Source organism: Taudactylus pleione, unplaced genomic scaffold (genome assembly GCF_031769625.1).
Source record: "Taudactylus pleione unplaced genomic scaffold, aTauple2 ptg000086l, whole genome shotgun sequence".
NCBI classification, from domain to species: Eukaryota; Metazoa; Chordata; class Amphibia; order Anura; family Myobatrachidae; genus Taudactylus; species Taudactylus pleione.
Window position 1 is genome coordinate 4,185,001 of NW_028284488.1, and position 15,388 is coordinate 4,200,388.

Here is a 15,388-nt window from a genome sequence, read left to right on the forward strand (position 1 = left end):
CTTGGCGTGGCGCTAACATCCTCGCATCCGGCACTTTAGTCGGAGAATGCCAGTTAATGCGACTAAACACCCAGTTTAAGGCACAGTGGGCCTGATTCAGACTTGGGAATAGAGAGATATCTCTCTCAACTGATCATCTTGGTGAAACCATGCTGCACTGTTCAGAGATTTAGATTTGGGAGGGAGGTGTCCACATTGACATCTAAAGTGCAGTGTAATAATAAAGCTGTGCAGTATTTGTGAGCTACATGTAAAAGCAGCCAGTATTTACCCTACATGCAAAAAAAAATAATGTATTTCTACTTCAGGGTCCATAGGGTATCCACAGGATACCTTGGGGTATAGGTGTGACGTCAGTCGCTGGGCACCATAGAGTTAAGCTTTTCAGCCTCCCAGGATGCACTAGGGTCCCCCTCCTATACCCCCCCCTGAGCCAAGGCACCTCAGTTTAGTTTGGTGCCCGGCCGGCGTCGGGTACACCTGTCGGAGTGGGGGCTAGAAGAGCCCCTGAAGCTTTCTTCAGTGCAGCTGTGGCTGCACATCTGGATGTACAGCATGGACAGTCAGTCCTGACGTCCATGCTGTCTTCCCTACACCCCCGCCGGTACCAGAACGCCGGTACCGATCCGGGGATGCTGGTGAGCATCTGGGGTCACAGCTAGCGGTGACCCCAGATGTTCCGGACCATGGCCGGATCCAAGGGGGACAAAGGTAAGCAGCGGGGTCCCGCGGTGGGTCCCCGCTGGTCACATGGTCCTAAGTCCCCAGGCAGGGGGCTCCCTGGGGACTGGCTGCAGCGTGGAGCCAGGCGACCAACCTGCGCTTTCCACTACCCCTTGGGACAGCGGACCGCAGCAGAGCGGTAGCGCTGCGGCGTCCCAGGGGTTAAATGCATGCCAGGGGAGCGCGCCTTCCCTGTCTCACAGCCGGCGCCTCCCCCGCTGCACACAGCCCTCTCTGCATGCTGCCGACTGGTCCTGTGGCAGCGCTCCTCCCCCAGGCCAGCCTCCTCTCTGCTCCTCGGCGGCCATCTTCTCCAGAACGCATGGTGAACGCTGCTGGAAGCGCTGGACGGAAGCATCGTGGTCTGGGTCCCCCCGCATACCTCTCCTCCGCTGTGGTCAGGTCTGTGTATGCAGCGCTGTGTCCTACCAGGCCCTGTGTCTGTGTAGTTGAGTGATCAGCGCTGTTAGTGCAGGAATTGTTATTTCTCTGCATTGTATGTGACTGTGCTAGCGCTGCCTGTAACTTTTCTTCTCTAAACTGTCAGCTTTATTACTGTCCCTGTTCTTTCTGCTAAAGCCCTTGCGGTGCGGTGCTGCAGGGTGGTCTCTCGCCTATTTAATACTTAATTGGTGAGAGAGGTCACATACGTGGTGCCATCATGTCTGAAAGTGATTTTCCCCTCCGGCTACAGTGTACCACGTGCAAAGTACCGTTAGTGGAGGAGGAGGGTAGCGCGGAGGGCCTTTGCCGGCAGTGTTTGTCCATGGTGCGGCCTATTACGGTTACAGCACCGGTACAGGAGCCGCCCTGGGCTTGTTTCGCTCAGGCGTTAACAGCTTTAGTGGGCCATTTAGCTCCGCAGCCCGCGTTTACTCCGATGGGTTTGTCCCAGCAGTCTGTGGTGTCGTCACCCATGCAGGGGTTCCCACGACAATTGGTGGTACCCCACAGTCTCCCTATTTCCCCGCTCCCGGGTTCTCAGGAGCCAGCGTGGGTTAACTCCCTGACGAGTTCTGTACAGCACTTGTCGGATGTGTTGCAAGGGGAGTCTGTGATGCGGCCTCATAAAAGGCCGGTGGCGTCTCTGTCCGCTCCTTATGAGGATGACGAAGGGACGTCTGATGATGGGGAGATTCTGGATCCTTACGATCAGGAACCTCTCCATGCTAAGGACGCTGATGCTAAGTCCAAAGTATATATTCCTGGACTTATTCGGGCGGTCCGCACAGCCTTGGTGATTGAGGACGAAGTTCCCCCAGCGGCTAAATCTAAGTATGCCTTTTTCAAAGATGTGAAGGGTGATGCCACAGTCTTTCCTCTTTCGGGTCAGTTGGTGGACCATTTAGAGGAGGCGTGGAAACAGCCTGGCAAGCGATACCAGCCGCAGAGACGCCTGGCGGTGGCTTATCCGTTCGCGGATAATTATTTTGCTAAGTGGGAATCCCCTCCACAGGTGGATTCTCACGTGACCCGTCTTGTCCGTAGTGCCACATTGCCGATGCCATCCATGTCCTCCCTTAAGGATGCTACGGACCGCAAGGTAGAAATCTGCCTGAAGTCCGCTTATTCCCTTGCAGGGGGGGCAGCACGGCCGGCTATGGCCATTTGCTGGGTTGCCAGAGCGATGGAGCGCTGGGCGGATTCATTAGAGGCTTCTTTTGAATCCGACTGTCCGGCCGAACAGGCGGAGTTGATTGGCAATCTCCGTGATTCGGCCACCTACATCAACGAGGCGGCTCTAGACATTAGTACTCTGGTGTCTAGAATTTCTTCAGCAGCGGTAGCTGCTCGTCGCACCTTGTGGCTGCGATCCTGGAAGGCGGACGCAGATTCCAAGAAAGGTCTGGAAGCGTTGCCGTTTACCGGAGAAGTTCTCTTCGGTCCGGATCTGGATAAGATTGTGGCCACGCTGGCGGCAGCCAAATCTGCTTGTCTCCCGTCGGCCGCTGCTCCTTCTGGTTCTGGACCATCGTCCTTTCGGTCATCTAGGGCTCAGGGCAGGCCCAAACCACAGTCGTTTCCTCGACAGGCTGGCCCTAAGAAATCGGTCAAGCCCCGGAAGCAGGCATGGAGTACCAGACGTCCGGCCCCCAAGCCAGATGACAAGCCTGCGGCCTGACGGTCCGGGCCTCCCTTTGGGGGATCCCAGGGTGGGAGGCCGCCTGCTACAGTTCGCCCAGTGTTGGTCGACCACTACGACAGACACTTGGGTTCTGGAGGTGGTTTCCCACGGATACGCCCTCTCCTTCCGGCACAGATCCCCGGCTCGCTTCTTCACCACGGGTCTACCATCAGACCGGAACAAGGCTACGGAGCTGCGGAAGGTATTGCACACTATGCTCCAGGCTGGAGTTATAGTGCCTGTTCCATTCTCCCAGAGGGGCCAGGGTTTCTATTCAAATCTATTTTTGGTACAGAAACCCAATGGGTCATATCGTCCGATTCTCAACCTCAAAGCACTCAACAAGTCTTTGCGGGTCCCGAAGTTTCGGATGGAGACCCTACGGTCCATCATTCTGGCGCTGGAACCTGGGGACTACATGGTGTCATTGGACATACAGGACGCTTACCTGCATGTCCCTATTCTTTTGCGCCATCAACAGTTCCTCAGGTTTGCAATCCGCAGCGACCACTTCCAGTTTCGGGCGTTACCTTTTGGCCTGGCAACAGCACCACGTGTTTTCACCAAGGTGATGGCGGTCATGGCGGCTTCTCTGCGGCTGCAGGGAGTCCGCATGTTGCCGTATTTGGACGACCTGTTATTGGTGGCAGGATCTCCAGAGCTCATGTTACGCCACTTGGACCTGACCATTGCACTGCTACAACGGCACGGCTGGCTAATCAACTGGCAGAAGTCCACTCTAATCCCGTCTCGGAGGATTCTGCATCTTGGAGCCTTATTCGACTCGGGACAGCAAAGGATCTTCGTGACGGAGGACAAGATCTCTGCTTTACAGTCAAGGGTGCGCAGTTGCCTGCACAGCCGCCGGGTGTCCTTACACTCGGCGATGAGGTTACTGGGCTCCATGGTGTCGGTGTTCGACATGGTGGAATACGCCCAGTTTCACTCCAGACCTCTGCAGCACCTGATCCTGTCCAAGTGGAACGGGCTGCCTCAGTCTCTGAAGTCCCAGACGATTGTGCTCACCCCGGAGGTTCGCCTGTCCCTTGCGTGGTGGTTACAGACGACCCACCTCAACAAGGGATGTCCGTTCTGGGTTCCAAATTGGGTCCTGTTGACAACGGACGCCAGTCTTCGGGGCTGGGGAGCAGTTTCGGGTCCACACTTGTTCCAGGGCAGGTGGACGCCGACAGAAGCGGAGCTTCCAATAAATATCTTGGAACTCCGTGCGGTCTTCAATGCTCTCCAGCAGGCACAGCGGTTTCTCCAGGGTCGCCCGGTGCAGGTCCAGTCGGACAACGCTACCACCGTGGCCTACATAAACAGGCAAGGAGGAACTCGCAGTCGGGCGGCTCTCGTAGTGGTCTCTCGGATCCTGGTTTGGGCGGAGCGCAATCTTCCGGCCATATCAGCGGTATTCATCCCGGGAGTGCTAAATTGGGAGGCGGACTTTCTAAGTCGCCAAGACGTTCATCCGGGGGAATGGTCCCTGCACCCGGACGTTTTTCAACTACTGGTGGACAGGTGGGGTCTTCCAGAAATCGACCTCATGGCGTCCCGGCACAACAACAAGTTGCCGGTGTACGGGTCTCGCACGAGACGAAGGGGCGTCTCTGGTGGATGCTCTGTCCGTCCGGTGGACGTTCCGGTTCGCATACCTGTTCCCTCCGGTCTCCCTTCTTCCACGGGTAATCCGGAAATTCAAACAGGAAGGAGGGACGCTCCTGTTGATAGCTCCCGCGTGGCCCAGACGGCACTGGTTCTCAGACCTTCAGGGTCTGTCCGTGGACAGTCCTCTGCGGTTGCCGCTACGACCGGACCTTCTGTCTCAGGGTCCTTGCCTTCACCCGGACCTGACTCGGCTGTCTTTGACGGCGTGGCTGTTGAGACGGCCATGCTGAGGTCCCGGGGGTTTTCCAGCTCTGTGGTGCGTACCATGTTACGAGCTCGGAAACAGTCTTCTGCGAGGATATACCATCGCGTGTGGCATACGTTCTTCCAGTGGTGTCGACCGAGAGGTTATGCACCGTGGGAGTTTCGTCTGTCTCGGATTCTCGCCTTCCTGCAAGCGGGACTAGATCATGGGCTTCGCCTTGCTTCTTTGAAGGTACAGGTTTCGGCCCTATCTGTCTGGTTTCACCGTAGGATTGCTACAATCCCGGATGTGCGCACCTTTATGCAAGGTGTTCTCCGTATTCAGCCGCCCTTTGTTCCACCTGTGGCGCCTTGGGATTTGGCTGTGGTCCTGAGGGCTCTCCAAGGACCGCTGTTTGAACCACTGGGCTCAGTGGATCTTAAATGGCTAACAGCTAAGACTGTTTTCCTTCTGGCCATTGCTTCGGCCAGACGTGTTTCTGAGTTAGGGGCTCTTTCTTGTAGACCCCCTTTCTTGGTTTTTCATGGGAACAGGGCAGTGCTCCGCACTCGGCCCGAGTTTCTTCCCAAAGTTGTTTCCCAGTTTCATGTTAACGAGGAAATAGTTGTTCCGGCCTTTAACTCACCGGGTCTTTCCGTGGGTGAGGCCTCTTTGGATGTTGTGCGGGCCTTAAGGACTTATGTTGACCGCACTTCTTCGTTTAGGAAGTCGGACGCTTTGTTTGTCCTCTATGGCTTCCGTAAAAAGGGTTGGCCTGCTTCAAAGCAAACTTTGGCAGCCTGGATCCGTATGGCTATTTCTGAAGCTTATCTTCATAAGGCCTACCGATCCCTCCTTCTCTGAAGGCTCATTCCACTAGGTCTGTGGGTCCTTCGTGGGCAGCTCGACGTGGTGCCTCGGCAGTTCAGATCTGCAAGGCTGCTACGTGGTCCTCTGTCCATACCTTCGTGAGGTATTACAGGTTTGACACCTTCGCCTCTCAGGATGCTTCCTTCGGGCGGCGGATTCTCCTTTCTGCACAGGAGCGTCCCCACCCTTAAAGGATACTGCTTTGGGACATCCCCAAGGTATCCTGTGGATACCCTATGGACCCTGAAGTAGAAAATATGAGATATGGTAAGAACTTACCCTTGTTATCTCTATTTCTACGAAGTCCATAGGGTTCCACAGGACTCCCGCCCTGTCGCACCTGTGCTGCAGATGGGCTTTGCTCTGGTCACCGGTTTTCCGTCTCCCTCTGGTGAGAATGTGATTCTTGTATGTGTCCAGATCTTTTTTCTCTCTCTTCCTTCTCCTCCTCCGGCCTATGGCTTGATAACTAACTGAGGTGCCTTGGCTCGGGGGCGGGGTATAGGAGGGGGACCCTAGTGCATCCTGGGAGGCTGAAAAGCTTAACTCTATGGTGCCCAGCGACTGACGTCACACCTATACCCCAAGGTATCCTGTGGAACCCTATGGACTTCGTAGAAATAGAGATAACAAGGGTAAGTTCTTACCATATCTCATATTTTATACCCCTTGCATTGCAACACGGTTTGCCCAGGTGCACAGTTAAGTGCTATCTCTCTCTCTCTATTCCCAACTCTGAATCAGGCCCCTTAATCAGCATTCTCCAACTTAAGTGGTTCTAGTCAGACTTAACAGCGCAATTGAATAGTTCCGGAACTTCTTTCCGGGGCTATTCAATATCGCACTGAGTTGAATCGTCCCAATTGTCTTCTCTGAGACTTTATATTTTTGTTTGGGTCATAGAGACGCGTTGAATCATTACCTACAAACCTATGTTACAGTTCTTCTTGCTTTGGCTAAGGTATGCATTGCTAGAACTTTGATGGCCCCTACTCTCTCTTCCTGGATATATTTAGTTATCACATGAGCTTAAGCATAGGCTTGCCATATCATCCCTTTAATTAAAACCAGCTCAAATGGAGACTTGAAGCCAGCCAGCCACAGAATCTGTGTAATTCACATGTCTCTCTAATTAAAGGGGTGATATAGCAAGCCTAGCTAAGCAGCAGCCCATCATGTGCCCTCCGTTCCAGCATCTCAATTATTGTTTGGCGGGCTCCGGTTATTAGAGGGGGAGGCTGTGAGACTGCAGTGCTCACCTCCAGTGCAAGGTGGTCCGGGGTTGAGTTGGAGGGGACAAATCTGAGCAGTGAGCTGCACTGTGACGCCCAGCCATTGATGCGGCCAATAAGTCGCGCTGCACTAATGTTTCTTTCTGAAATGTCTGTGAAGCGCGACCTTCGGCCGCGTCACAGTTCCAGGCGATAGGAGAATTTAGCCAGGAGGACCGCCCGTGAAAAACAAAGCGTTGAGAGAACATTGAAGAACCGATTACAAATGTGATTATTTTCCCACTTTAATTTGGAAAAATAGACCCAAATACATTCTATGGTGAACTAAAATGGCGTGTTCATCCTCTCATCTGCTGCTATTAAAAAACAATAGCTCTTCACATCTGTGTGAATTGATGACTTATTGTAGATAAATGAATTGATTTGTAACTGAGCTCTAGACCTGTGTTATAGTATTCCGGAACCTGTGTCATTGAAAATGTAAACCTGCCATATCCCTGCTGTAACCTGATTGTAATGCACTTTTTAGTGAGCTCCAATAGTACTGTCAATCACACTTGGGTCAACCAGCAGTGACAATTTAGAGCAGGGGTGGGGAACCTTTTTTTCAGCCGAGGGCCATTTTGATATACATAACATTATTCGTGGGCCTTGTGCAGGCCACGCTCTCTCTGCGTGATGTCACACGGGAGCGTGGCCACAATCCACGGTGATTACAGCAATGCATGGAGCATCCTGAGGATGTACCGAGGAGCTGTAAGGGCAGCGGAGTGACTATCTGAAGTGACCTAAGGATGCTCCAGGCAGCACTACTGCAATCCTAACCCACCCATAGGGGCGCCTAGCCCTAACCTCCCCCTAGGGGTGCCTAAACCTAACCCCCCCTCCCTGCGCCCTAAACCTAACCCTCCCGGGGGGGTGCCTAAACCTAACCTTCCCTGGTGTTGCCTGACGCTAATCCAGGCCCCCAACCCCCGCGGCTTTCAGCTCCGACATTTGCTATGCCGGGCGTCGGGATTTCGGTGTGGGGCTTATGATAGGCGTCGGGATTTGGATGCCTATCATTAGTCCCATGCCGGGATTTCGCTGTCGGGAAGCCGGCGGACGGCATTTCGACCGCCCGCTTCCTGACTACATCTCTATTGAGTCCTATAACTCTCCTGCAACAACTCGATTGACCTGATGGTTGGTAACCTCCCAGTGCAGTTCCCAAATACCTTGTGATTTGATAAAACCAAACACTTCACTGTTAGCCAATAGCAATAACTGGAGAGAACTTTCCAAATCCCCACATGCAAAGCTTAACTAAAATGCAAAAATATACACACGTCTGTGAAAGATTTGCTCAAGATGATAACTGATAATTTGTGAGTTTATGGCTAGAGAAGATACTCTATAGCAGTCCTGAGGGCATTTAATTAAAGTTCCAATTATGTAATCTGATTCCCTATTGATGAAGAAAATTAGTACTTCCTAAATGATCTCTGAAAAGACAGACATGCTTCTCTAATACTCCTAAATGTAGGGTTTGTTTGCTGCATTCCATTCTATTTCTTTCACCCTGGAGGAAAGAGAGTTTGAATTTTTAGCATTAAAGGGACACTCACAATTATTATTTGCACAATGCTTGCTAAACGATCAACGTGGTTACTCTCAGTCACCATGTCTACATTCGACGTACACTCTACCTCAGTACAGAGTTTGGCTAATACCGCTACAGTTTTTCAGCAAATGCTGCCATTACCTAAGAAATGTGCAGTGTTAACTTCCCAGTCCATCCAGTTATCTGATTCTGATATATCATCTGGGGAGGCAGAAGATGCAGACCTCTCACTCTGACTGCGTCTCAGGAGACGAGGAGCCACCCTCTAAATTAAATTAAATTAAATATACCTGCTCTTGTGAGAGCTGTAAAATCTATTTTACAAATAGAAGAGGAAAAACCCGCTCCTAAGAAAAAAACAACCACTTTTTATACGACAAAAGGTTGTTTTACCAGTGTTCCCTCACTCTGATCAGCTATCTGATCACATGAGTTAAGCATGGAATATGCCCTGTAAAATGTTTCAAATCCCAAAACACTTCAGTTCCTTTTACCCTCTTCAGCTACTGATTGTACTAAATAGGAAGTTCCCCCAGCAGATGATTCTCATGTAACATGTCTGGTTAAAAATGCCACCTTTCCCTTCCATACTGCAACCTCTTTGACGGAGACTACAGATAGGCTTATAGAAGCTTGTAACAAATCCATATACTCTTACAGGAGCTATTACTCGTCCTGCTAGGGCTACGGCCTGGGTGGCAAAAGCCATTGAGAGTTGGACAGAGGCCCTAGAAGAGACATTCCCCCCCTGATGCTTCAAGGGAGCAACTATCCTACATATCTCACATTAGAGATGCAGCCTCCTACTTGGTAGAAGCGGCAATGGATACGGTTTTCCTGGCCTCCAGGATACCTGCCGCTTTGGTAGTGGCTTTCCGTATTGTTTGGCTCTGTTCCTGGAAAGCATACTCCGCTTCAAAAAGGGCTCTGGAGTCCCTTCCTTATTCTGGAGATATCCTATTTGGTCCAGAATTGGATACATGCTCATTTAAGAAGAGCACAACCGCGTGCCAGTAACATTCCTGCCATTTTCTGTCTGAAGTAACAATATTTTAAGTATTATGGTTTCAGTATTCAGCCGAAGTTCCAACGGAAGCTTAAATGATTGATAATTGGTATTATTATTGGTAAATTTTTCTCAGCAATTTAGCATGAACCCATTTATACAATAGCCGTATAAATTAAATGTAAATGAATGAGTACAAATTAAAACTGGTAGAAACTTTGGGGCATTGGGAGGAAATCAATTCAAATCGATGTTGAATAACCGCGGGAGGGAGTTCCTGAAGCTATTCAATTCAACACTGATGTTTGGGCGGGCTAAGGATTTTTCTTGCACCCCCCCCCACCCCTGGGGATGCGAGGTGAAATCCGACAAAAGTGCCGGGCGCGCACCTAAGCACCTCTGGTTAAGTCGCGAGTACCGGCATTCTCAGACATAACAGCGAGCTAAATCTAATCGCTCCCTCCCAGCACTATTCAATTCGTGTTGAATTGAATTACGCCCATTGTGTCTAAAATGTTCTTCTAGATTGTAGTGGTATTCGTGGGTACATGATCTTGTGGAAAAATTATAACCTAGGTTTGGAGTCAATAAATTGGTGGTTGTATTAGATCCAGTACTACAATTCTTGGTGCAATACTATATTTACACAACACTGTACTTGTATTCTAGTCTGAACTTGTATTTATGGTCCCTTGCTTCTGAATCAGGCTTGTTCGAGAACCCCACCTTGCGTATTCCTAAACAAAAACCGCATTCTCAATACCTTTAATGCATTTAACCCTTTTTTAAAAGCTAGTAGCGTTGTTCACATTCTATGTGGTGGTGAGTACTCCATTATGGTGATTCTTGTTAGTGCGTGGTAATCCAGCTAGTATATGGTAACTTTTTATGTGTTCTGTAATTTTGTAGGCCCTGTGGGGATGGCTGCGGCTGCTGCTGTGGCCACTGGAAAGAAACGCAAGAGACCTCACATCTTTGAGTCTAACCCATCCATACGCAAGAGACAGCAAACACGGCTATTGCGGTGAGTACTTCCTCACAAAGTCTAATAAAATATTACCAATAAAAAGATCGTATACTTACAACAATACTCAGTAGCTTACAGTTTAGAGAGCATGTCCACACAGTGGCACCACTACTTTGCTGCAGGTCATTGTAATGACTCGTTATCGCTTTGTATGTGGCAGTACATAAAGGTGCACACTATACATAACGTAAAAACATAAGAATATATATTGTTTATATGGCATGGCTATGATTTCTATATAGTAAATCTATCAGCTGTGTTGGCGTCGGACACCATATTTTCTTTAGTACGCCCTAATATAAACTAAATTGCAAGCACATTGTAATTTCATGGCAAACGTCAAATTAACCTTGGCTTTGTATAATTAACATGTAACGTGTGCTAGTGTTTTGTTGGCAACACTTTCTGACAGATTATGATATGGCCTTGTACACACGGAAAAACATCAGGCATAGACAAAACCTTGTATGCTATTAGCAGCATTTTAAGAGTGTTCTGAAAGGCTCCCTGCATCATAGTGTACTAAGGATCTGATTCAGACCCGCTCGCTAGATGCGTTCGCACGCTAGATGCGTATGCAAATTCTGCAAGGCAAACGAACGCACGGCAAGGCATTAGCACGCCCACTGTCTTGGCGTGCAACCGCTTTGTGTATGCAGACGGCCACCAGCCTGTCTTAAGACGCCCACTACTACACGTCATGTCCAGGAAGTGTATGCAACCATCGGTAACATTGAGTACAATCGAATGCGATTGCATCACTTGTGGTTGACCATACCCTGCTGCAAGCACTGCGAGTGATTACTACCAAGTGACGTGTACAATGACGCTGCCTCTTAATTATGCACGTCTCTGAAACGGCGTTAAGACGCTCAGGCACGCCTGCATTTGCATCTCCACTCCCCCGTTTCTTGCGGCCAGCCCCTGTCACCACCCACAAACTGCTTCACCTGTCACTCATTCTGCCGGGCAGTCTATGGACAGCGAGCAAACGCTTCCTGATCGCTCGCACTAGTTCGCTGGCTGCGAACGAACACATTTTAGTGAGCGGGTCTGAATCAGGTCCTAAGTACGTAATGGGCAGTCACATATTACTCCATTTTATTCTATCCAATATTGCTGCTTTAGTAGGCAGTATTGACATTTATGCAAAATGGAGGGAACATTTGTCAGTGTGTGTAAAGGTCCATTTGATTATTTTTTATTTTTTTTTTTTCAATATATGTTTATTGGTAGATTTTTTTGTTATTTATGCTTCCAAAAAAGAAACAATTTGTGAGAAAAACCACATACATTCGGTATCATAGTTTGAAATATACATCACACATAACAAGTGCTAGATATAGAAATAAAGCCACACCTTAACAGCAATAATCAAGAAAATAATAGGAAACACAATTAAATAAAAATACAAAAAATAGATGAATAAATGAATACATAAATGAATATTGATCTAACACAGAGAAGAGAGAAAGTGAGAAAGAGGAGGGTGGTTGGGGGAGGGGGGGTTGTTGGGGGGGGGGGGGGGGGGAGAGCTGGTGGCTCTTAATTAGAAATATATACGTGCTCCTGAAGGAACAGCCCCTTTACAGAGAGGAAGAAGAGAAAAAAAAAAAGGTAAATAATCAGAGCTCAATCCGCAAAACTTGAATATGTACTAGAAGACTTCAATTCCAACCATGGGTGCCAGGTAGAAATAAACTCCTGATATTTTTCCGGGCCCATTCGGAGATCTTCCATGGACATATACAAGTCTATACGGGTGAACCACTCCTTAAGCGTGGGAGGAGAAGTTGAACGCCAACGCACCGGGATCACAGCTTTGGCAGCACTATTAAGAAACTTTAACAGGGACTTTTTATAGATTGAAATAGGGCCAGGGCATAAATTGAGAAGTCAGAAGGAGGAATCAGGGGTATCTGCACCCACTATAGTCTTAGTAATAGAAATCGCCTGATTCCAAAAGGGACGTAATAGACTGCAGTCCCACCAGATGTGTAGTGGGGAGCCTGTCTCCATATCACCATTTGATTATTTTATACATTGGACCATCAGTCTTTAAAGTTTGATTAACTTTTTGTAGTTACTACTGTGTGTAGAGTCTGAAGAGATGTCATGACTAGTGACACTATATAAAATAGTTTAACACCGATGCTGTCAGACCGATCTACTTCATCTGTCTTGCAAATGGCCTGTGCTTCTGAAAGGGGCTGCACAATCTATTATGTTCATGTATGTCTGTTCATTGTAGGCAAACCATATTTAGTCCAGAGCAAAAAATAGAGCAGTCATTGGAAATATTGCTGCCTATGGCAATCTCTCCATCTTGTACATTCTTTTTAATGTACATTAATATCTGCCACAGAGTATGTAAAACATTTAATATTTTTATTACATTTAGGGCCGGATCCAATTAGCCGTGTGAGGGTGGTAGCCTCAGGTTTTTATGCTCAAGGCTATTGAAGCACAGCCCCTATTCCTCAAAATTAACCCATAGGTTCCGGGATAAGTAAATCAGGCTCAAACAGAAATCTGTCTTATGTGCAGCCTGCGGGCTGCTGCTGGCTTTAATCAAATAGCCTCGGCCGACCAATTAGCCCGCGATTGATTACCACGGTCAGTTGAATTCGGTCCTTAGTGTGTTTTCAGCATACCGGTATTTGCAGTCTGTTATCCATGATATTATGCTAGGTACCTTACAAATGTACATTTGAAATAAAAAAAAGTACAAGGGAATGACACCAGTATCAATGCGTCTGCACAGAGAGAATGGAGAAGGCATATAACTGATGATGAAAGATAAAGAATTGATCATTATTTGGATGATCTTAAACATTACACACCATTTCTGTTTATCATTTCCTATTGCTTTATATATTAGTACTATGCTGCTGTGCTTTGCTTATGTCTCTAGAAAGCTGCGAGCGACTTTGGATGAGTATACCACCAGAGTGGGTCAGCAAGCCATCGTCCTGTGCATCTCCCCTTCCAAACCCAACCCAGTTTTTAAAGTATTTGGGGCAGCACCCCTGGAAAATGTGGTGAGTAGAATTTTTGGTTTTCAGCTACCATATGTCTCAAATCCTTATTTTCAATAATGCAATTATTTTAAGTGCATATTAAGCTGGATAGGAAACATGCAGCTCTGTAGCTGCCATTTAAATAGTTATCAGCAATAGATGCCATGTTGCTTAAGGTTTCTGTGAAATATCTGCTGTACTGAGTTTTCCCATACAATGGGATATAGGTAGAGGAATCAATCACCACAACAGTATATATTTTGTACTCAGAGAGCATTGCTTTTCCGAGCTTGATTGCAAAAAAAAAAGGTGTGTGGGGGGGGGGGGGGGGGTGGCACTGCGGAATCTTGTGTTACTTAGCTGACTACAGGAGATCTCTGATATATCCTGCGTTCATCCTTTAGTGAATTGTTAAAATGCTAAAATCATGCAGAAACTGCTGTTTCCACATGATTTTTGGAGCAGTTAAGGTGTAATAAATAGGCCCTTTAGTGTTATATGCTTGGGGCATAGCTCCAAATGTGTTCTCACTGTAAATCCATGTTCGTGGTTATAGTTAATAATAAGTGCTATCTGTTTTGATTGAAGGCACTACTGTTTTTAATATAAAATGCTGATAGGGATAGTGTTAGAGATATTGGGAGCAGGTAGTAGAACGTTTACCCTGGTTGAGACGCAGCTTTTACAGTCATATTTATGTATGGAACATCTTCCTATTTTACACAAATCTCCCAGGTAAAATCAGCGTTACTGGTAGTATAATTTATTGGTCTTTGATTAAAATCATATTATACTACTTTGTAGATAAACTGTGCTCATGTATTATAACGAAAATGAATTGTAAAGCATGTTGGCATAGTCAATGTACGAGGGTGGTTCAATAAATAATGTAACAAGACCTTTCATTGCGTAAATTTATTCAATTCGTACATATACGAATAATCAATAGCATGGCCTTGGTACAGATTCTTTTTCCACATAGTCCCCATACTTATCTAAGTATTTGTTCCAACGGTACACCAAGGCATCTATCCCAGCATAGAAGAAATGAGTGTCAAGCACCTGAAGCCAGGACATGACGGCTTGCTGAAGTTCAGTCTGTTGCAAATCGCCTTTTAGCCAGGTGCTTCTTCAATGGTTCAATGAGATGGAAATCACTCGGTGCCAGGTCAGGGCTGTAGGGAGGGTTGTCCAGTACCTCCCAATGGTAGCGCCGTAACAACTCGCGTGTGTGATTGGCTTAGTGTGGCCTGGCGTTATCGTGGAGCAGTGCGATACCTGTTCCAAGCAACCAATGTCGTTTTCAACTAATTGCCATCCGTAACTGGCTCAATGTGTCACAATAGCGGACAGCATTCACAGTATCTCTCTTGGTGAGGAAATCAACAAGAAGCACATCATTGTAGTCCCAAAATACTGTTGCCATGATCATCTTTGCTGATGGAGTGGTTTTGAATTTCTTTGGCGGTGGGGACAAAGCGTGTTTCCATGTCATGGATGCTTGCTTCATCTCTGGTGTCACATTATGCACCCACGTTTCATCGCCTGTAACCATACACTGCAGGAACTGCACTTCGTTCTCATGGTACAGTGTCAAGTGCACGAAAGACAATTCCATCCTATTGGATTGTGAACTTCTGTGAGTTGCTTGAACGATGTTGTGCACAGTACACTCTGAGATGTACAGTTTGTCAGCAATATAATGAACTTGAATGTGTCTGCCCTCCTGAATCAGACCATCAGTGTGGCACAAATTGTCATCTGTGGTGACTGTGTTTGGCGGAAGGATCGCTGCTCATCTGGAATGTCTGTCCTGCCATTATCAAAGGCAGTGCAGCAAACCTGTGTCTGTCACATGATGTTGTCACCGTACACCTCGACAAGTTGGCGATGAATTTCAGATGCAGAAATCTGATCACACTAAGCC

General features: G+C 47.9%; 1 protein-coding gene across 3 annotated transcripts in view; it reads left to right on the forward strand.

Moving 5' to 3' along the window:
* The window catches only part of NRF1 (nuclear respiratory factor 1), a 141,978-nt gene that overhangs the window by 52,147 nt on the left and 74,443 nt on the right, over positions 1-15,388 (forward strand). For all 3 annotated transcript variants that reach the window (XM_088468675.1, XM_088468674.1, XM_088468676.1), the window contains exons 3-4: positions 10,324-10,438; positions 13,356-13,482. In XM_088468675.1, the coding sequence (XP_088324801.1) occupies positions 10,324-10,438; positions 13,356-13,482 (242 nt within the window). The remainder of the gene's footprint in view (positions 1-10,323; positions 10,439-13,355; positions 13,483-15,388) is intronic.